This window comes from Chaetodon auriga, chromosome 1, assembly GCF_051107435.1.
Source record: "Chaetodon auriga isolate fChaAug3 chromosome 1, fChaAug3.hap1, whole genome shotgun sequence".
NCBI classification, from domain to species: Eukaryota; Metazoa; Chordata; class Actinopteri; order Chaetodontiformes; family Chaetodontidae; genus Chaetodon; species Chaetodon auriga.
Window position 1 is genome coordinate 31815051 of NC_135074.1, and position 23968 is coordinate 31839018.

The following is a 23968-nucleotide window of genomic DNA, read 5'->3' on the forward strand; positions in this document are numbered from 1 at the left end:
TACTCCTGATCACCTAACGTCTAACCAGCTGCTCGGTCCCCTCACGCAGCCGTCTGCAGCGCGTGAACTCGTGCTGCTGCGCTCGTTCTGTTGGCGTTGTGGACGTGGAGCACGTCGGGTTCCTCGCTGCCTCTGAGGGACGTCATTATGTAACACCTCATCAGTCAGCAGGCTGCTTTGCTGCAGTCTTCAGTGCTTTAATACAGTCAGCAGATCCACGCAGACACAGCTGGGCCCTGCTGCTCCACACCTGAAGCTGCTCGTTTCAGACTATGATCCAGGTATTAAACTGACCCTCGCTCTGAACACAACACCTCCCTCCGTCGGTGCAGCTCTGTGGAAACGGGCCGTCGTACCTTTTTTGCGCGCCGTGTCCTCGGGGTCCAGATTCCGGCTCACTGTCACCACCTTGATCAGGAGCCGGTTTCCTCCCTGGCGGATCATGTTGACCACCTGCCTGTGGCCCACCTTCACCACGTTCTCCTGGTTCACCTGCCGTAAACACACACATCAGGTGAGTCACTGATGGCTGTCAGATATTCCAGAAATGGTCACGTTTCAAAGCTGAGGCAGTTGACCTGACACGTGAAACTGGTGTCAGCAGATGCAAAAACTGTCCGATGACACAGACCTTCATCAATGTTCAAACGACAAACCACCTGAGAAGTTAAACACACTGTCTTGAACTTTCATGGCAAAGTGGTGCTAACACCAGATACACGCTGACGTGCAGCAGATGAGACGTTCAAAGACCTCCTGTCTGCCACTCTGAGCCTGTGGCGGCTTCATGCTGAGACTGATGCTATTTCCAGGTAGGCAGCTCATCAAAGTGACTGACCAATGATGACCAAGAGCCGACCATTTGTCAGGGAGGCACGAACATCATGCAGCAACACAAACACACTGAGTGCAGTCTATGGACATCACCGAATCTGTGAGAGTGGCGTTAAAGCGCTCCCAGCTCGTCACATCAGCTCGCTGTCCCAGGTTGACCCCGCCTGTCCCACCTGTCCCACCTGTCCCGCCTGTCCCACCTGTCCCACGACAATGGCTGAAATGTCTCCTGGTACGAACAGAAGCCTCATCAGAGCTGCATTATGGAGAACAAAGCAGTGAATCTCATGGTTTCACGTTCTGAAGCACAAACAACACGCTCGACCCTGCGGGAAGGTGCTTTGTGGTGCATTGCTGGATTCAGCGTGTCACCCCTCAGTGTGTGTGTGTGTGTGTGTGTGTGTGTGTGTGTGCGTGTGTGTGTGTGTGTGTGTGTGTGTGTGTGTGTGTGTGTGTGCGCGCGTCAGCCTGCCTTCGGTCAAACACGCCCAAACCTGCAGCTCTTCTTGCAGCCATGACACAGACGGAGGGAGGTGTACCCCGGTGGCCCTGTGAGGCCTGCAGGTGGAGGCTGCAGACAGACCCTCCACACACCTCCAGCCGGTCATACGTGATGACTGACGTGACTTTAAGATGAGTTACGTGTTGATTTTTAGGAAAACCCGCACAGCAAACCTTTCAACGGCTCAGTCTTAACAGCTCGATTCATCCAGCAGATGTTTCAGTCGACTTCACGGACGACGCAGAGAAAGTTCTGAACTGACCGTGGATATGCTAATACATATGGCGGTGGCTGGGGGTCAGCGCTTTCCTCCTGCCCGACTGCCAATCTTCAGGCAGGAGAGGGGCTGCGGCCGCTGCCCTCACAGTCAGCCTTCGAGAGTCGCTTTGTGGCCCCAAAAATCCTGCAGCAGAAAATTCACTGAGAATCAGCTCGTAATTAAAGGCGACGTGTGTGTGTGTGTGTGTGTGTGTGTGTGTGTGTGTGTGTGCGTGTGCAGGCCGTGTGCAGCTCCTACTGTATATGAACGTGCGAGTGTAGCTGGTACTCTGAGGGCTACACACACACTTCCACTCTCCCTCAAACACACGCACGCACACACGCCACACGGGTGGTTTTTCATCTCGTTACTGCTGGTCTGATTTAATACGAGCCCTGCTGCACCGCTCCTCTCATCTCCTCCGCTCTGCTCCACCCCTCCTCTCTTCCTCCAGACAAATAGTGGAGGAGGGGTCAGATGAGGGGATGAAAGCAAGCCCGGCCCAGCAGCGACGTGATGGATGGCGGAGAAAGGTGGACGAGGGAGACGCAGAGGACGATGGAGGTGGAGTGACGGCGGAGTGACGGCGGAGTGACGGCGGAGTGACGGCGGCGACGGAGGCCGAGAGCCCAGCGGCGTCACGAGGGCGGACATTTTGGTAATTAGAGAGAAACGCTATAACAGCTGTTTACGTGAACTCGTGTTCCCTCTGTCGTGCTCCATCTCTCTCACACACACACACACACACACACACACACACACACACACACACACACACACGCAGGACACTGGTTCACATATAGGGTAGCCTTATGTAATCCGCTCTGTCTTTCCACCCTATTATGTAACTATGCTTGAAGGATGGACGCGCACGCACACACACACACACGCACACACACACACACACACACACACACACACACACACACACACACACACACACACACACACTCATGAATATTTCCTTCTGCCAAAGTCAGAGCAAAGAGCCTGTTTGGATTTGGTGTAAGACTGATTTTGGAGGCTTTACGAGGACGAGGGACGTGTTTCACCAGGACCAGGACACGAGGACAGAGAGCTGAGAGCATATTTATCTTCGGGGTAAAGTTCAGATCTCAGACTGGGAGGAACATTTCCCTCCGCTCACTCAGCAGCTCCACAAAACTGAATTCAGTACCACATTCGTAAATTCAGTTCTTTTTGATTTTGATTTTGTCCCGTTCAGATTTTTTCCACCTTTTAGTTGGCTGAAGCACAAAAATCTGCTTTTCATGTCAGTCAACACTGAGCTGACACCAAAGGCCTCCCTCTACACCTGGAGGTCGACCTGGAGCTCAGGCAGAGACACTGCTTCCTGTCTCAGCGACCAATCACCAGAGAGAGTGGAGTAACCATTAATGACGTGGAACTAAAATCAAAAAGAAATAATTCAGCTGAGTTTTACTGCTCAGTGCGTCTGTTAGCGGCCGAGAGCCGCCGCTGCCAAGGAGCAAATCAATGCGGCGGCTATCAGTTACGTGCAGGCGATTAGTGATATTGATTAGCTTCCACGGTCATTGATGCTCGTGTGAACGCAGCCATTGAACACACATACGAGTGAGTGAGCGAGCGAGTGAGTGAGTGAGTGAGTGAGCGAGTGAGTGAGTGAGTGAGCGAGCGAGCGAGTGAGTGAGTGAGCGAGCGAGCGAGTGAGTGAGTGAGTGAGTGAGTGAGTGAGTGAGTGCATCGTTTGGCTGGAAATAAGCAAAAACAGAGACGAAGCCTGAAGGCCATAAACTGCCAAAACGGTCCTGAAACAATAACTACAAGAAAGACAAAGAGCAGCGATGCAGCAGCTTTACGGCTGAACATTAACAGCTGAATCAATACAACACACACTTACACACACACACACACACACACAGACGCAAAACACACGAGGAAGCCAGGCCTCCGATACGGAACGCATGGAAAAGCCTCTGTCAGATGGAGCAGAAGGGCCTATTCAAAAGCCATTATCATTATCATAACCATTAGAGCAGTTCCACAGCATTAAGCATCATCCGGCCCATTTAGCCCAACACAGGCAGCCCGAGTCCATCCCATCGCTCAGTCTCATCGCACGCAAATATTCCTCCTTCGCCGACACTCGCTAATCTGATTAATCAATTATAATCTGACCTACGCAGGCGGCGCTGAAGCGACACGCCGCTAATCCAGCCTGTCAGAGGAGGGAGGGGTTAACAGGCCCACTAAGGTCAGCTGACCTCTCCTCAGTCCGGACTGAGTTTCTATCAGGCTTTGGTTTGAGGACGGAGGAGGAAACGTTGGAAAACGACGACACACAGCTGATGAACTCTTCCTCTATGTGTTGATTTAACCGATGTGATGTGACTGAAGGGGACTGAACCCCACAGATGCTGAAACAACAACCTCCTGGAAGTTTGAAGGTGAAATTAAGGATGAATGTGCTCAAGGTTAATGTCAGCAATGCAAATCTTCAGGACAAAGAACTCAGAGAGACAAACTTCGATGGAAAAGGTGAGAAAAAAGGACAAAAGCAGGAGGAGGAGAAGCTGCAGCGGATCCATAATCCAGACCAGCACGATCTGATCTGTCACCTGGTCCAGGTGAACTCAGGCTGTCTGAGGCATCTGAACGATGGCTTACACAGCTCCATGAGATCTTCTTCATCTGATGTGTCCACTGAGCCACATTATCCCACACTTTAGCTCAGACTTCATCTATTTCTGTATTAAAGTAAGCGTGCAAAGGTCCAGCGTCAGCAGCATTTCATGTGAAATCAGGTAACAGCACCTTGAAACAGGCTCATTTCTGTGTTTTCTCCTCTGATATCAGCTCAAAACATCCGCTCAGGACATCAGCAGATACCGATCAGACACCAAATCTCCCAAACTCAAAGCCTGCTCTCCCTCCTGCCTGGAACTTAGCGGGGTGACTTTATGTGAGGCAGCGTGAGGCCATGGACTGCTGCGGCACTGAAGGGTGAGCTGGAGGCTGTGAATGAATGAACTGACTGCAGAAATGTTGAATTTTCCAAAGAAACTGATGAGGAAACTGTATTTAATGTTGATCGGTCACACTGACACCCAATCCGCTTATAAAGGTCACATCACCCTGATCCAGCGGATGGGATCAGAGCATCCCGCTCATCTAACGTTGAAGGCGACATGCAGCCGCGACGTGTAAAAATCCTAAAATCTAACATCTGATGTGTCCTGACAGGAACCGAAATGACGTACTTCCTTCCTTTGTGAAGTAAAAAAAGAAATGATGAAACAAATCTGCAACCACACGCGCGCCCGCATGCACCTGTGCACGGCTGCATACCTGCACCCACACAAAAAGGCAGCAGCATCCATCAGCATCTGAAACATGGAGCTGATCTGCATGGAAGGCTGGGGGCTGGGCGAGAGCTCTCTGAATCCTGTGTGTGTTTTCCCCTCGTAGGAAGCCGGAGTACATCAAAGCAGGCTCATTAAATACAGAAATATACAGACAGAAGCCGTGTGTGTGTGTGTGTGTGTGTGTGTGTGTGTGTGTGTGTGTGTGTATGAGAGAGAGAGAGTCAGGAAAACATAAAGAAGAATAAAGTAAAGGACTGAGATGGAGTGAGGAGGGAGGACGAGAAGATGGAGACAAGAGTTCTATTCTGATGACTCAGAGTCTTGACTCTGATGAATCATGTGGCTGAATATCAAACTGACGATGAGAGCACATGTTAGGGCACACACACACACACACACACACACACAGTACACACACACACACACACACACACACACACGCACACACACACACACACACACAGGATGCCGGACTTGCAGCCCGAGGTCACATCTGAACCGTTGAATCTGCTGGCTGAGTCCAGGCCACCAAACAGGAGTCACGAGACGGAGCTGTCAGCCAATGGCCTTTCAGAAACACATAAGCTTCTCACGCAGTGCAGAGGAGGACGCTAATGGACGGTTCGCGGCGTCAACCGCCACTCTGTCCCACTGGCACACATCCAAACAGTCGACGGAGCGGCGGCGGGAAGAGAGCCACGCCTGCATCGCACCCTGAGCTCGCGCCCGCTCAGCCTGACGCAGCAGGCCTTAGCACAGGCTACAGATCAACCGACAGTTTGTTGTTGAATTAGCACTGAAGCATCTTGGGTAGCTCCTGAAGAGCTAGCGTTAGCTTTGGGTGGATGCTAGCACCTGGGATCAACTGTAACTTGCTGCTCATCGGCTATCAAGCTAACACAGCTCCTCTAAACACCTGAGAGGAATCAGGGTGAGCTACACCTCTGAACTCAGCTGTTCCTGGTTCAGCCCCGTCACCTCCACCCTGCCGGCCCCCCCCACCAGCCTCGTCCCCTCCCTCTGTCCTCCGTCCCTCAGACGGTCTGTCTCCAGAGTCTCTGCTGAGCTTTGCTCTTAAAAGCTGCATCATCGCCGTGTACACGGGAAGACACAACATGTTCCCGGTTGCTAAGCGACAGTTGCCGTGTGATACCGGGGGTGGGGGTGGGGAGGGGGGGTGGATCATACCACTCATCATTAAACAGGGACTTCATTTGACACTGAGCTCTTGTTTTTTGTCAATGGGCTGCTTCGCCTAAATCTCATCCTGTTTCCTGATTCTCCCGCGGCAGCCATCTTGAAAGGTTTGGGTCTCAGGCCGTGATTGGACGGCGGGCGGTGTCGTGCTGGTTTTAAGGAGAAAGAGCATCTCCCTGAGCTCAGGCGTGCTGCTCTTTGTGCACTGTAAATAAATTATTTATAGGAAACGACGCTTCCAGTCTGTTATTTTAAGACTGAGCATCATGTGATGTCAGCGTGTGTGCGTGTGTGTTGTGTGTGTGTGTGTGTGTGTGTGTGTGTACGCACAGCTGCATGTGAGAGTCCTGACTTTCACTGAGGGGTATCGATCAGTGTTAAAGTGTTAAAGTGAGTGAATAGCTGAGGGGAACTGATGATGATGATGATGATGATGATGGAGACTTTTCTTCACCCCCCCCCGCCCCCCCCCGCCCCTCAGGCATGTCACATGACCGTGTGTGGAGGATAAGCTGATATATTCATGTAAAGGTAGCTGGTGGAGACACCCACTGATTTTCTCTTTCTGACATTTCAGAAATTGTCAATAATTGATTTTTTGCCATTTGGAGGCAGCGGAGGAAGCTGTAAACACAACACTGACATGTTATCGCAGTTAAAACGGCGAACGTGTGCGCAAACAGTCGCCTATTGACACATCCAGCAGGCGCAGAGCAGCATCAGCATTCGTTTAGAGGCCAGTTTCTGGCCACCTGATGAATATAAGCACAATATTTACTTTCCACCGGCTCCTGAGAAATGCCTGTTTCTTTAGCTGCTGGTGGCTAACGCTGTGTGTAGTTTGGTGCTGGGCAGGTGGCGAACAGCAGGTGAGGCAGACGAGACGTCAGGTGATGATTCTCTGTGGGTTTGTCATCATCAGCGACACCTTTCACCTGAACATGGAGTCACTTCACCCATTGTTCATATGAAAACAGTGAAGTGCAGCTTTAAACACACAGAAAGTCTGAACTGGCACCAAGTTTTCCAGTCTGATGAGGTCTGATGTGCAGCTCATAGAGGGAGAGAAACCTTCTGTCATGTCGCACATCGTCTCCCCTCAGACAGGAGCAGCATCAGCTTATAAAACAAGTGAACGGACATCTACGGCCAGAGGAGGCTGGAGGGTCCTGAGCTGCTGCCCGATGAGGGGCTCCATCAGCCCACACGCGCAGATCATTTTGGGTTTTGCTGATAAACAATAAAAAATAAGCTGATCCTGACGGACTGAACTCGGGTGACAGAAACTCGTCGGGAAGCTCAAATATTTCTCACTGCTTGTTGGTCTTTGGCTGTTTGGTGTCAAACGCTGCAGCTGAAGCTGAAGCTGTGCGGTGAGGGGAGCACACCGCTGCAGGTGACCCTTCAGAATCACACACCTGCTCAAAAGAGCACACGTAAAGCAAACACACACATACGAACTACACACACAAAGACACACGAGCCATCTGTCGAAGCTGCGCTGGGCCGACGGGAAGCTCCGAACACTTTCTTCTCTGTTTCCTCAATGTGATTTTAAGTCTACTTCATCACTCCCACAGCATTATATCATATTTACCGAGACACTTCCTCTGGTGGGGTTTCACTGAAACTCTGAAAACAGGAAATGTAATAGCTGCAGGCCAACTTCTGTCTATACGCCGCAAAGTCTCAGGATGACTGGAAACTCTGAGCGGCTCATAACGCAGCTGCTTCAGTTTGCAGAAGGAGACGTTGGGTCGCAGTCGGCGGCGTGACCTCAGAGCGACCTTGAGTCAAACATCTGCACCGCCTCCTGAATGATGAACGTGTGGGGTGCGGCCGGTCCAGAGTCTGCTGCCAACTGCATCCTGAGGCTGAATCATTCCAGATCCAGCTGTTTTCACAAACAGCTGGGGGCTGCAGGTTTGAGCAAACAGAGCCAAAGCAGCAGTAAATAATGAATTTGTTGAGGACTATTTTCAGCGGTGGATGTGGCGCCGGCAGGGCGGTGTGTGTGGGACTGAGTCAGGACAAACTACAGCGTGTGTGTGTTGACGGTGATGAAGGAACATGTCAGCCAGAGCAGCAGTGCAGCTCATCAGCAGAGCTCAGAGTCACATACATCAGGCTTTGGAGACACACGCACAACGTTGTTTCGTCTTTTCGTGGGATTCTGCATCCAAGGACAAAGATGTCGAATGTTTCCAGTCCTTTCCCTCAAAAAACATTCTGGAGTGCACGAGGTCTTCTGAGGTCTGATTCGAGGGAACGAGAGCTGCTTTCATGCTGCACATCTCTCCTCTCAGACAGGAGTACCATCACTTTATAATACAAGAATGAGCCGACATCTGTGGTTAATAATGTAGTATTCTCATGAGCACACACACACCAATGATTAGAGGAGGAGACATTTTAAACATTTGTTCGTGTACTCGGAGTAAAACGTCAGTTTGGCTGAAAATCAACAGGGGAGCTAAAAGCAGCGCAGTGCTTCTTTAATAAGCCAACAACCTGCCTCTGTTGGCCTTCTAACCCTCCGGTCAGCCACGCCGCCGCCCGCCAAACCGGCTCCCCGGTCAGGCGTAACTGGGTCAAGGGCAGTAATGCCTGTAATCCCATCAGGAGCTCGGAGACGACCCGATGCCAGCACCGCACCGAGGTGCCATGTTTTTATTTTCAGCAGGTTTACGATTACTCCTCTCGAGTCAGATAATTCTGTCCACAAAAAATACAAAAAATGATGCAACCTGGAATCCAAATCTGAAAATGAGGTCAGACAGCAACAAACGCAAAGTGGGAAACCAGACGTTTGACAGTCTGCTGGTGTCCCTGATCTCAAACAGCAGCTTTTCTCTTCTATATTTAACTGCATTCGAAGGCTTTCTGCCTGCAGGATGACAGACAGCGAGCGCACACACAAAGTGACATTTCAAAAGACACATTTTTGCATATTTTTGGCCAAATCTACGAGGAAAATGGCTTTTGAATAGAGCGCAGGTACCTTTCACTGTCGTACGGATCATTTTAGGCCCCAGAGTTAAATATCACATATAAAAACGTTTTCAAAATGCAGATGTTAGATGTCAGAGGATGGAAGTCCGCTTCAGCCGCGAAGACTTTAAATGCATGCATGTGCATAGAAAGTCCTGCAGAAATATTTTGCATTTCGGCTCATAATTTGCATTGCATCTTCATTTTTATGACATTTCTGGTCATCAAAACATCCCTAAGATTAGAATTTCCAGCGCTAATACACCGAACACACCGCTGAGGACTGACGTCTGTGCGTCTACGTCTTATGCTTCTCATATTATCAGGAGGAAATATCATATCTGGCCTAAACACACAAGCTTTTATTCCAGAAACCAAAGATATGAGACTGTGGATGTGCCCCCCCCCCCCCCCCCCAGACTGTTTGGAGAAAGAAATGGTGAGGACTGCCTGTGCTAGTTCACTGCACAGCTGACAGTTGTGTGCTGTGCTGCAGCCCTCAGAGAGATGCAGGGAGGCAGAGATCTGACAGAAGGACAACACACACACACACACACACACACACACACACACACACACACACACACACACACACAGTCACACACACACACACACACACACACACACACACACACACACACACACACACACACCTGGGGGCACAGGGAGGCAGATGCATTTGCATGTTACACTGGTCACACATCCTTTCTTGGCCAAAGTTGTGTGTTATATAAGAAAGTAAGTGCTTTACTCCATCTACCTCCACTGCACACACACTGAGCACACACACACACACACACACACACACACACACACACACACACACACTCTCACTCTCTTGCATGCACAGGCACACAGACAGAAGACACACACAGGATGCTAACATATGCATGTTGTGTGGAGTTAGCAGCACCGCTCTCCTTCAGAGTGTTACTGCTCCTCGCAGCTCCGCTCAGCTCCACACCTCCTCCGGTCTCCGTCGACGCTGCGGAGCTCAGCGTCGTTCACGGCTGAGACTCAAACACCAACAGGGAGCTGGGCGGAAATTTGAGGAGAGCAGTATTTCTCACTTTGGGAGAGCAGTCGGGGGGCATCTCTCTGCAGGAGTTCATGGAATGGTCAATGATGGAGCCAGATGGATTCATCAACATGGCTGATAATTCGTTTTGGATCCGGTTTCAGTTTAATCACTGAAGCTCAGACACCAACAAATCTCTCACTGAGGCTTTTGTCTCTCTTTGTTCTCTCAGCTTCGTGCAGAACATTTAGGTCGCAGCAGGTTTTTCATCTCCAGCAGGCGACTGTTGCTTTCGCAGGATGTCAAACGTCGGCGGCCTCAGATCATATCGGCCGTGAATAATTAACCATAAAGCTGAAAGTTTCGGCCGAATGAAGTTCAACTTTCATTCATATCAGATCAATAACTGAAGCTGATCAGCTGGTGAATCAGCAGCTCAGATTCAAAGAGGAATTTAACAAACAACTTCAACACTGGCTTTAATTTTGATAAGACGCTGCAGAAAGCCGGATGTTATCAGATGTAATCACACATAAAGAGCTGAAATATTAATGGATGGCTGAAGTGTCAAACATTCGATGCTTCCAGCCTCTAAACTGTGAGGATTCGCTGCTTTTCTTTGGCACTTTCACTGAATATGTTTGCTTTTTAAACAACCGGTCCAACAAAAAAAAAGGACTATGAAGGCACCACTGATGCTTTCAAGACCAAGAAATGAATTGACTAATGCACAGATTGATCAGTGATTAACGATCAGCTGCACCTTCAGACGTGTCGACTGAGAAGAAACTGAAGAGCAGAAATGTAGAAAGTTGGATTTAAAATGTGCTGATCAGCAGATTTCTTGTGTTTGTTATGTTTTAATGTGACCAGCTGATCGTTTTTGACTCTTTTCATCTCTCAAACGTCGGCCTGAAAAGTCAGCCTCCGTCAGGCTCCATTATTATTATTTTGGTCAAAGTCTAAAATGCTTCTCTCACATTTCCAGACAAAGAGGATGAAGCAGAGGAAATATTACTTCACGCTGTGTAATGGATCTAACCTTTTCAACAGGTAATTTAGCCTTTTTGAAACGACTGAGGGCAGCAGGAGGAAAGCCTGAACACTGGATCAGCAGGAGTGTTCAGGCTGATGGAGGATCTCTGGGACGCTTCGTGCTGTTGGTGGAGGTGAAGATACTGAAAATGTTCAACCAAAGAGAAACACCAATTTCACCAGCGTGCTGACTGACTGACAGCAAACATGGCTGTCGATTGTCCGTTTGGGGCCTCATTTCATTTCTTCTTTGTAATCCTCAGATGGTTTGAGAGGCAGCGTGCAACAGCTGCACACACTCCTCCTCATCAGATATAATCAAAGAAACTGCTGAAGAGCGAGGAAGCAGTCGAACAAATGAGAAACAAACATCAAAACTGTTTTAAAGACAAGAAGAGGTGAGCCTCTTTAGCTGCATCTGTCAAAAATCAACTGGAGTTTTTAGAATTTAAATCTCATTCAAATCCGACAACAAATCAGCAGGTTTGGGCAGTTTTGGCAGTTTAAGCTGTAAATAAACTTTGTCAGGTTAAATGAGGACATCCTGTACTGTGGACAGACGAGTGGAAACAGAGACAGAAGACAGATTCACTGAAGGCTGATTCACGCCTGCAGAAACCAATTCAATCAAATCAATAACGTCCTGAACGCTGAAAGCAGCACGAAGGCTTTGCATGGGGTGATGTGGAACAGGGAGCCGAGAAATGAGCCACCGTGTCCCGCGATGAACTCGGCCTTCGGCTTAATCAGCAGCGATGAGACAATCCTGAAGGACATCACGCAATTACGATGACCGACCACCTACTGCGGCCGCGGGGAGCTCCGTGAGAGGAGCGAGTCTGCGTCATCACAAACACCTCCGACCTTGAGGTTTCTGACCTCAAACAGGTGATGAGGATGTCACTAACGAGTCGTCTCCTCCTTGGTCACACGCCGCGGCAGAGGCCTCGTCCCATCGACCCGTCTCACTCACTCAGAGACGACGAGCAGCGCTGATACGAAGCACGGGCTGCTGAAGCACGGCGGTTATCGATGGGATGGTGAGAGCGCCCACTTAAACACATTTAGGCAAATGATTTGAGTGCTCGTGTATGAGCGCACGCGATGCATGCGTGCGTCCTCATGCCAAGCTGTACGAGGCGATGAAAGATTGATGCTCAGCCAAGCTCTAAATCATGCATGCAAATGGAAATGTTCTGCTAATGTACAGGAGGAAGGAAACGGGGCACATGTTTGCTCTGTGGACACAAAAACAGATGTTCAAACACACACACACACACACACACACACACACACACACACACACACACACCTTTACTATAATGTTGACCAGGTACTTTGAAATATACGGCAGGATGATAAAAGTTAATACACAACCGTCCATTTATCATCCGTCTGCCTCGTCGTCTCCGTTCCCGCCCTTCAAGCCATGATCTGAAAATCACCTTCTGTGAGGACGCTCCACGCAGTACAATGCCTTTAGAAGATAAGAAAGGAGGCCTCAGGAGGAGTGACGGCGCTCTGTGTGGAAGGAGATCCATCATCCAAACACGTGATGGACGCGTGGAGATGGAGCCTTCACCTGTCAGCAAACAGGACTCTGACTGGCAGCTGAACACTGCAGCTCACCTGGTGGGACCGTAAAGAGACGATACGCCACGGCTAACAGGCTAACCCATCACCAGGATAACCACGACAGGACGGAGGAAACACCTGCACCAACCAACAGACGCTCACTTTGTATTTTTTGTTTTGTTTTTAGAATCTTTCCCTCTGGATCATTGGCTCGGTCACAGAGTCCGGTTTGTTTTTCTCTGTTAAAAAGACTTTACACTGAAGACAATTCATCATTTTGTTCAACTTTTAAAAAACATCTTAAAGAGACTCCCAGTCACAAAGTTAACTGTTTGATATGAACTGATTCTCTGTCTTTGATTATTTAGGATTAACACAGTTTTTCTGTCTCTCCAGCACATTTTTCTTTTACATTTCTTGTGTACGTAAATATCAAAGAGTCATCACGAGTCCAACAGGGCATCACATCACTGGAAACAGTCCATTAGGAGTCAGCGACAGGTGAGACAGGTGAGACAGGTGAGACAGGTGAGACAGGTGTGCCACTTCAAAATGAGGCTGGACTGAAACAGGAAGTGCTGTTTGCCAAACGAGAGCTGTGTCTGTTTCTCTGTCCTCCATCATATCTGTGCATCTCTCCCTGCATTGTAACAGCAGGAGCTCAGGAGCAGGGAGGTGATGATTGACACCTTAAAGGAGAGCTCTGCTGTGTTGTCGGGTGGAGAAATGCCAACGAATGCTGCTGAGCTGCACCTCCAGGATGGTCCAACTCAAACACAGCCACGGCCATCCTTTAAGGTCACCGTTCGAGAGGAGCGCTCGATAAATATTTTGAGTGAAGCTGCAGAACGAGGTCAAAATAAAAAGCACGGCGATCAGAAGAAACAGATATTCTGCCGCTCATTACAGAAGCTGAGCTGTGGAGGGCTAGCTGCAGCAGCTAGCGGCTGTGCAGCTGTGAATGTGTCAAACACCTTCAAGCCCCTCGATGCATTCTGTAAACACGTTGGCTCTGCGATGCATCTGCAGCCTCGACTTCAGACGGAAGCAGACGGAGGAGATGATTAAAGGGGTCAACAGGAAACTGAGATAAAACAAATGAAAGATAAGGAGCGAGAGATGCTGAGGCTGAGCTGCAGACACAGATACAGTTTGCTCTCCTCATTTGATGCTCCATTTAGCAGAAACACAAAATAAACCCATTCCCGCTGCAGCGCTGCTCACAGACACACGGTCGTTATGGAGTCGCAGAGGAGCAGCAAAAGAGTGCTGTGAGCTCGAAATAGACAACATGCTTTTCCCCTCGATCCGTTCTCTCAGCAGCTGTGATGTGTTTTCTGATATGTGAGGGTCCAACAGTGAAAGAAATCCCCACAATCACATCCAGCACATGACACTTCTACCAGTGCTTGAGCGATGCGTAATGACTGGGAAGCATTTCAGCGAGAGGCCGACATGAGCAAATACTACTGAGTCCAGGCCATTCAGACAAAAACAGGTCTTTAACACGGAGGCATCTGGAGGGTAAGAGACCCCACGAGATCAAGTGTTACAGCCGCTCATCCCACAGGTGAACAGGCTCATTGGTAACAGGTGAGAGTATCATGATTGGGTATGAAAGGCTCAGTCGTTCTGAGGGTTCGTCACTGATTGGGATTCGTTCTGGGTCTTTTCTGAGTTGTATGTCATACAGTGTTGTACACTGTGATGTTCTCAGGCTCAGCTCAGCAGCATCCTCCTCCTCTGTCATTTGCATTATTTCACAATCCATTCATAATAAAAGAACATTAACTAGAGGAGCACTCAGAGAGCGCAGACCTCCACCAAGGCCAACAGTCCACTCCTCCGTCATCGTCGCTTGTTCTTGTGAAGCGTAAAGTTTGAACTTTTTATGGGCTCTTCCTTGGTTCAAGCTACAGGAAGCTTCATGAAGACCAGTCATTTTTCCACAACCATGTGACAAACTAACAAACAAACAAACAAACTGGACTGAAAACATAAAACATATTTCCTGACTGAGAGGTCAGTGTGAAGTCAAAGAGGTCAGTTCATGACCTGAAGCAAACACGTCTCACCCTGTTGCTCGTAGACAGGAATGACGAAGAGTCCTTTTCCTTACGTTACAACTACAAGTAACCCTGAATTCATAGATGAACAATAAGTCTCTGTGACACAAAGTCATTATGGGCTCGATTAACGAACTTGTCTCCCTGCACAACCTCGACAGAACAGAAACCATGCTTCCCAACACAATGATGTGGCCACAGATGATGCCTACTGGAAAATCTGACTTTTACACCAGATGTTTTAAATCCAAGTGGAATTCACATAAATTACAACCTAATGATCAATACCCTGGCGTGGAGAGCAAACTGAAGCTGGCTGGCTGTTTATTGGCCACACTACGAGCAGCTCCTGGTGCTGAAATGAAGTTAATCAACTGAACAAGTGAGTTAACAGATGAAAAGTAAAACCACTTCATTAAACAACACTGTACCTCTTCAACTCAAACACTATCAAATCCAATTCATCAGCGGTATTAGACCAAAGGAGATCTCACGCACATGGATAGTGATATTAGTTTCAGACACGGCAGCGCGGCATTGGCAAAGATAAACACAGATTTCTCCTTTTAAACTCCTCTTCTCATCCTCCACCATTCTCCTGCAGTTTCTGCCACTGATATGACGTCTTTTATTGGAAGTAGAGGTGACAGTTTTGAGTGTGGAAGAACAAATTAGCCAGTCAAATACAGACATACTACAATATCAAATCCCTTTGCATCAGTCATACCTTTGAAGGAACACTGTGTACTGTGAAACAACACACATGTACTAATCACTTTGTACTGCCGACGTGTGAATGGACTGAAACATAACTTCACTTTCTCTGCTGCCTTCAAAAACTTGTGGACTGATTTCTATCTAAAGGACTCTGGAAGGTTTTTCTGGGACAATCAAAAAGGAAGTGACATCAGTGTACATTCCTGAAACTTGGCAAGCACCAACAATGTACAACGTTTGCTTAGAGATGGAGTCTGCTAACGTCAACAATCGACCAGCAGTCCAAATTCAAAGTTGACATTACTGCAAAGCATATTATATGTATTGTGATAGTGGTTTCAGCTGGCTAATGTTAGCTAACATTAGCTTTTTTACTAAGGCGGACAAACTGCTTGCTAGCTAACGTAGCAAGATACTGTCTTGAGTAGATAATGTCAACTAATTCAACAGACTCCAGGCTGATCTGGCTGGTAAACTGGCTAGCTTCACATCTGCACATTATTTCATCAGCTAACATTACGAAGCAACAAATGCGAGATCCATGTAGCTAAGTGACAGCTACCTGGCTAACCTTAGCTTGTATGTTCACTAACATTGTTGGCTAGTTTGCCAAATTACATCACCAGCTAACATGACCCATGATAGTAGCTTATGTATTCTGACAAGGAATGATGATTTTAGCCAACAACAAATGAGCAAAGGTGTGAAAATAACGACTGTTTTCCAGCCGAGAGCGATGCAAGGCAGGGGTTGCCAACATGCTAACTGTAACCTAAGCTAAGCTTAGGCTAGCCAGCTAGCTGTAACCTAGCTTTGCAGCATGGATCTGGTGCTGGTTGCTTTGTAAAATTAGCTGAGGAAGTAATTTGCCACCTAGTTAGCATCATGAAGCTAATGACCCAAATAAAATACAGAACATTACAGATGGAGACGATATTCTAAATATGACTGTGATCTATTTTCCAAGCCTGTCTTTTCAGCACGTCCATCACTGGCCTGCTAAATGAACAGCGAGAGCTGAAAAACTGTGGCTTTTAGGAACTTCACCGAGCTAACATCCTCTTCATGTGATGGTCTGATGAGTTTGAAACATGCTCCACTGCTTAATGAACCACATCAAGGACAACATGCATTAACTCCAGAAAGCTCCACACAAAGCTGATTTGTGGAGTCAGTTGTTCATGTTAAGCTTGTCCATGCAGGCCAGCCTTGGCAGCACTGAACACAGGCCTCAAGAGTCCCTCTGGACACTATCCATCCCATAATGATGTGCAGAAAATGTTTTCCTCCATCCACGAGTCACCGTCCATATCAGAAGTGGCAGGAGTCGGCTGTCGCTTTAATTGCATGCAAACTGGCAATTTCACAGTAAAGGGTTGCTGAAACGGCTTAAAGTAAAAGGTCTTGTTCAAATGCACTTTAGCATTATGACAAAATCTGGTTCACATAAAAGTGCTAAAAATAAGGCTTAAGAAGATCCCCTGAACTCAGCGCGTACAGTGCACACTTTGCTCATGGATGCAGACATTTGGATTCAAACACAAGAGGACACAAATATTTGTAGAAGAATTATCGTTCAGACATGGGAAGTTACAGCTGCTGTACGTGTTATGTTACAGCTGACACCGTTATCCTGAACGACTCGACGCAACATCAGAATCAGCTTAACAACACAGAAAACCAACGTGCAATCCAACAACAACGGCTGAAACCAGAAACCGAAGCCAACATTAAATCACTGCAAACCCTCGGGATCCCTCACTTCCCTGACCATCGAGGACCAGGCTCTGCAACCAAACCGCATATTCACATACAACGAAAATCGATTTTGGAGCAGCTCTTACCTCGATGAGGAAGTCCCCCGTCCTGAGCCCCGCCTGCCATGCCACCCCTCCCTCATCCACCGACTCCAGGTACTGCAGGGCGGGGAAGGCAGGTGTGGGAGTAAACTCCTCGATGGGCGTATCCGCTGCACAGCGAGGAAGGACAGAGGAGGAGGAGAGGATTATAGAGACAGCACAACGACTCGCAGGGACACATGCAAGACACGATAACGCACACACAACATGAGACAGTGTCCGAGGAGACATTTGACAATGAAGCAATGACTGGACGGTTGAGCTCATCAATCACAGCTGAAATCAATAACATTACTGATGGCTGCATTCCATTTACACCTGAGTGCAGTTAATGTTATTGGTAACACTTTTTCCTCCTATAACAAGCCAAACGTCCTATTGACATTGATGTCTTCTCTCTGTGTCCATTACAGGACATGGTCTGGATGTGTTTACCCGAGCTCAGCACAAACACTTGAAGCAGGGGTCGACGGTAAAGATACGGCGTCCTAAAAGTGTCATGTTTACCTGTCATATCTTACATTATCTAACATATAGAAGTGGTTTGAAGGAAAGTTCTGATCACGTCTGATCGTACAGGCTGTATTAGAGAAGGGAGAGATTCCTGGTTGCTGCTGTAATTCAAACTTGAAGATATAAGGAATTCTTGACAGCTACAAGAGCTCCACCACCGCTAGCAGTTAAATCCAAATATTAACTGTCATACACTGAGTTCAGTTAATCACAGATGAATTACACACTGTTGTTTCTATCGTATTTTCACTATAAATACACAACACAATGGCTAATTTCCTATATAGCGTGACTCTTAATGCATCCATGGTCAACCATGAGGTTAGATGAGGAAACCATCTGGAACAATTAATGCCTCAACGCTCAGAGTTACAGGAGGAGAATGCAGCATGAGCTTATGCATTGGATTTACTTCCTGACCAGCACCAGCTGGACCCGATTAGCATCCCAGCAGTCCTGACCTCAGAGCGGGATAGCCAGGTTTACGAACTGTCACAGCTGAGCAAGAGGTGCCGCGTGCCGATAACAACGTACGATGTGCAAATATGACGGCTCTGGAGTTACTAGAGACTATTTTTGCTGTTGCTTGACTTTTGATGGAGGCTAACTGTTTCCTGCTGCTCCCCGTCTTTGAGCTAAGCTAGGCTTCGCTAGTTTGAACACAGACTCAGTGAGATACAGCAGATATCAATCTTTAAACCAGCATTTTTCTCAAAGTGTTCCTTTAAACTATCAAGCAATTATGGATTGAAATGAAGAGTGTGGTGTCAGTGGGGAACTGCTGTCTTCTGCACTTCGCAGGACTTCTCATGAGATATTTAAGTCAGTTTTTAATGTCTTGGTTTGGGTAGTGACATTAAAATGATAGATTTTTTTGAAGATCTCCCTTTGAGGAGCCAAATAAAGCAAACTTCTCAAAGGCTCAACACAAAGCAGCCTAAACAAAATACAGTTTAAAATTATCAAAACTATGATTTATCTGATGAAAGAATGAGTAAATAAAGCCAACCCTCCACACCTGACAGTTCATGACACTCAGTGCTAGAACTACATTTCAGCTGATAATTAAAAAGCGTTGATGTTAGACACCCAGCCCTATTGTTTGAGATGAGATGAAATGTGATGAAGATAATGGAGACAAGGACAAAAATATGGTTGTTTAGGCTGAAAGACACATTGGAAAACAGTGCAACTGATCTTACAGACGCCTCACAGCACCACGTATTAAAAAACATAAGGTTTCAGTGTGCATGTGCAGACAAACGCAGTAAAACATTGCTTGTATTAGTGATCTTTGTAATGTTGTGGTTCGGCATTCCAGCCTGTACTGTAGTATCACTCCTCTCTCCCCTCACATGGCTCCAGCCCTCCCTCCCTCCCTCTCTCGCTCTCGGGGAGGTTAAAAAAATATTGCGGCTGGGAGAAACCAGTGGTGACAAGTGACACTTCCTATAACTCATCCTCTGGAAGACACGGTCCACGAGCACGTACGAGGCTTTCAGGAGGGGGAACTACATGCCTGTGATGACTGTGTTTCTGTAGGTGTCTGCCTGTGAGTGTGTGACACAGGGACGTCGGCAGAGGAAGAGGAGGAGAGATGGACGGAGAGGAAAAAAAAACAGCAGAAACGCAGAGAGCAAAAGAGGATGTAAGCTTATGTGACAGCTCGAGCATCAGTGCGCGCGCGTGTGTTCACCCCCGTGCAGGATAAGCTCGGCTGGGTCAGCTCCCCGGGGTGATGGCAGAGTGTGTCAGAACGACTAGAACATTCCTCTTGTTTTTCAAACCAAATCCTTCCTTCCTCTCCCTCCATGTCAGCCTCCCTCTCCGTCTCTGCCTCCTCCTCTTCCTCTCTGGGTCTTCAAAAACGGGCGCATGGATATACTAAATTTACCTCTCCACAGTAACCATGGCGTAGACCAATCGAACAGCACCGCACAGTTGTGGAACGCAACGTGGATTATGACATGGCGAGGATCGTCACAGAAACCGACGCAGCAGCTCAAACTGGCTATTTTTAGAGCCAATCTCGTGGCCTGGTGAAATATCAAACCGCCTGGATCGGCCACTCACATCACAGCGGCTCATGACGGTGGGTGGTGCGCAGCAGGTGCACGCCAAACACCAATCCGAGGCAGATGTTTTTAAACGACGCCTTTCCTCCGTGAACGAGTGATGTCATATTACAGGTGTTCATGTCAGCTCGGACAGGTGGGAAGAACATGTGAACATCGAAATGTGGCCAAGTTTGGGGGGGTTGCCATCACCTGCAACCATGACAACGGCACATGCCATCACAATGTATCTGACACCCCTGCTGCGTGTGTGTGTGTGTGTGTGTGTGTGTGTGTGTGTGTGTGTGTGTTATATGCACAATAAAGTTGCTTTCAAATGCATTTTAGTAGCAGAACTTACTTGCATGTGTTTGCATGGTTGTGTTGGGGGGGGGGGGTGCAGCATCACTTCATGCATTCTCTCACACACAAGCCCCTCACACTGATCTCAGATGAGCCAAACTGCACAAACAGCACATGAGATGACACCTCGGTACATTGTGCACACATGCAAACGTGAGTGTTGGTGGTCTGAGAGCAGCTGATGTTTGCCTGATGTGAATCTTGGAGGAATGGCAGAAAGAGACAGAGAGCAAAAAAGCAGAAAAAGTGGAAATGTTCCTACCTTTTGCCCCTCGCAGGACGAAGCCAAATCCCTCATTCTCCTTTTTCTGGAGCACCACCGTCTTCTCGTCCACCACGCAGTCACTGTGGAGGAGATGCCGCGCAGAGCGCCCGTTAGCACAGCCCATCATCCGCAGCATGGCCACGGACGCCCTGCCCGAGTGGAGGTTCATGGTGCTGGAGGAGAGCTAGTCCGGCCAGGGCAGGGCAGGGCAACCCCGACCCCACCCCACCACCACCACCACCGCCGCCTCCCCTTCCTCCTCCTCCTCCTCCTCCTCCTCTCGCCGGCCTCTGTCTCTATCAAACGGTATGACAGCGGCCCCGGCAGCCCGGCGACAGCATCTCCAGAAGAGAGATGACCCAAAAAAAAAAAAAAAAAAAGAGGGGGGGAGACGACGACGAAAGAGACGCGCCTCCCTCCCTCCCTGCTACTCCCTTGCTGCCGCCGCCTGTCAGCCGCCTCTCCTGCGCGGAGACGCGGGGTCGGCAGCGCGGTTACCCCCGCCGCTGCTGCGGAGGCTCCGGCCGGCGGTGTGGGAGTGCTGCGCCGTCGAGGAGAAGCGACATCAGGCTGGCGGTGATAGCGGCTAATGGCTCATGATGAGGCGGGGAGGAAGGCTGAAGCTCGCCGGGTTGGGGGGGTGGAGGGAGAGAGAGCGCGAGGGAGGGAGCAGCAGAGGCTCGCGGCGGATGGATGTCTAGGTGTGCGGTGCTCTGCAATGTGCAACCAGCTACAGCACAGACTGGCTGCTACGGAGTGTGTGTGTGTGTGTGTGTGTGTGTGTGTGTGTGTGTGTGTGTGGCAAAGAGGAGGAACGGGGGGAGCGGGTGTGTGATCAGCACTGGGGGGGGTGACTTACTAAGTGATCAGTTAGTTGATTGATTGATACTCTGAGGCTGCTGCTGTTCTTTTTGTTTCTTTTTTTTAAATCAATTTTCTTCTTTTCTAAAACATTTGAATTGAAACTTTCATGAGAAAAACTGTCACCTGTTCCCACAACGAGCTTCCAAAGAAGAACTTCACACTGAAGACGCTCAGAGGATGATGATGTGTGACAGAAATGTTTCTGATTAACTACCATAGAAGGCAAAACACACATCAGGTGTGAAGAAAACCGTCTGCACGCTGTCTTAAATAAAGACAATAAAGTTCAATCTAATCAATAAAGTTCAATCTTTCTAACTTTTTTTAACATGGCATTTGAAAAACGAGAGGCCCAAATTTAGTTAATTAAATCCCCCAAAAATCAGCTAACACACAATGAATGCGCGGCCCTCAGGGGACTCTGGGTACCTGGGGCTGCTGTCTGCTTTGCCTGCTGTGACCCAGCCTTGCCTGTTTGTTGTCACTTAAACTCCTCCGCCCCTTTTGAGACCAAATATCTACAGATAGCTAATAACAGACACGAACATGACGTTCCACGTTTCCTTCATCATTAAAAAGAGAAGCTCTGCAGTTAGCCTGCAACTGCAGCTTCAAATGCAGATTACAAAATGCATGTGACATTATGTCTCCCAGTTCCTCCTTCAGCGAACAGTAACAGCAGCTGCGCTTGTTAATCCTAACCTCCGCTGCTGCTGCGGTTGTGTGTGTGAGGAATCCTCCATACGGTGATGCAGCTTCTGCGCTACAAGAGAAGGATTACTGCAAAATGAGAAGCGCCGCTTGAAGTTTGACTCAGCAGTAAACCGCCTAATCTGACATTTTCCCCTTTGCCGTAATGCTGCGTGTTTACCAGGACCCTGGTGTTCATGTGTGAATATGCATAAAATGGTACGTTCCACCTCTCACTTCCTGCGGCAGCCATGGCGGCCTGGTGTGGGGAGGCCGATCAGAGTCATCTGAAGCAGAGGTGCAGCTCAAAGGCCACGTCTGCTCCTCCAGCCTGAGGGGTTTGCTGTGAGGGAGCATCATTCGGCTTATACTGGGCGCAAGGATTACACTGAAGAGACACGTGGGATGAGAGAGCGAGAAAGACGAGCGAGGGGAGAATAAAGACGGAGAGAGAGGTGCGACCGCCATCCTAGCAACAGTTCCCTTAGCAACGCAGTCTGTCTAGAGAGGAAGAAGGCCCACACTGCTTACACACACACACACACACACACACACACACCCTCTGGCTCATGGCGGACCACAGGTAATCACACCTTGATCGCCCAGACACGGTGGCGGCTTCCACAGGTCAGCCTGCAGGAGAGGACCCACGGCTCATTGAGGGTGATGGGGGGGGGCGGCGGTCTGAGGCTGCTCCATCAAAACAAAGTGGAGCACGCAGGATGTGGGACATGCTGCTCAACAGGCTGTACGGGATGAGGTTTACCCCAGGGAGCGCGCTGCCTCAATCTGGGCTCCGCCGTGGGAGGCCGCAGTGTATTTATAGTCTGCAGGAGAGGCTCTGTATGCGATGCAATGGCCGCTTGTTTGTCAGACATTCATCTGCTGTCCACGGAGTTTGGAGGTCTGCCTCAAGGGTGTTTGGACAGCCATCAAGCTCCTGGACCGCATGACTGACGGGCGGTGAAGAGAAAGATGCTCACTGATCTATCAGTCACCGTGGACAAGCCTTTCCGCCCTCTCGCCGACTCGCTCTGACTGCGGCAGAGCGCCGTCAGTCACACGCGTTGGTTTGTGCCGCGTGACTCCACGTCAGCGTTTTGTCTCAGACAGCGGGGAGCTGATGCATCACGTATGAAAATCCACACCTGGCTTTCCTCCCTCTCCATCTCACCTGGCTGCAGCCTCAGTCAGTGAGGAGGTGGCGAGTCAGACTTGAGGAGAGAGCTCCTGCACGCTGTGTCAAAGCAAGCTTTTGTCTCATGGCGTCATCAGAGCATTCGGCGCTGAAGAGTCAGCTATGAACAACTGGACGATGTGTCTCAACGAGGAAACTTTGTGGCTCTAATGAGATCTTTTTCTTTTCATGACATATTGTCATGTTTTCTTGGGACCACGTTGGAAATAAGTGCTCTCACTTTCACATCTTATCCCTCCGAATCAGATAAATAAACAAATGGTGAAGTTAACAAAGGATCCGGTGCTGGTAGTTTCCTCTGTGCCGCTTCACCGTCATCAGGATGAAGGTGAAGGTGTAGAGCGTCACAGACAGCGAGTCCTTGTTTTTCTGTGTATCTGTGACATCAGTGGACAGGTGAGTCCCCTACAACCTGATCCACGACTCACAGTTCATTCCTCTCTCCCGTCCTGATGGCAGGAAGCTGGACAGTTAATCGTCCTGCAGTGAGAGACGCTCTCGTCTTTCAGCCTCTGGGTCACAGTTGTGGTTTTGCAGTAAAAACACGAGCGAAGCACGAGCTCTCGACGCGGGTGTGGAAGGCTGTATTGATCACACCTGAAGCACATCTGTTCCATCACA

The 23968-nt window shown here is 48.8% G+C and overlaps 1 protein-coding gene across 1 annotated transcript in view; it reads right to left on the reverse strand.

Annotated features, from left to right (window-relative positions):
* LOC143323576 (SH3 and multiple ankyrin repeat domains protein 2-like) overlaps window positions 1-23968 on the reverse strand; it is a 166171-nt gene that overhangs the window by 23556 nt on the left and 118647 nt on the right. Inside the window, exons 16-18 of the mRNA XM_076735501.1 lie at window positions 20593-20675; window positions 17386-17510; window positions 357-492 (exon numbers count right to left, since the gene is read on the reverse strand). Of these exons, the coding sequence (XP_076591616.1) occupies window positions 357-492; window positions 17386-17510; window positions 20593-20675 (344 nt within the window). The remainder of the gene's footprint in view (window positions 1-356; window positions 493-17385; window positions 17511-20592; window positions 20676-23968) is intronic.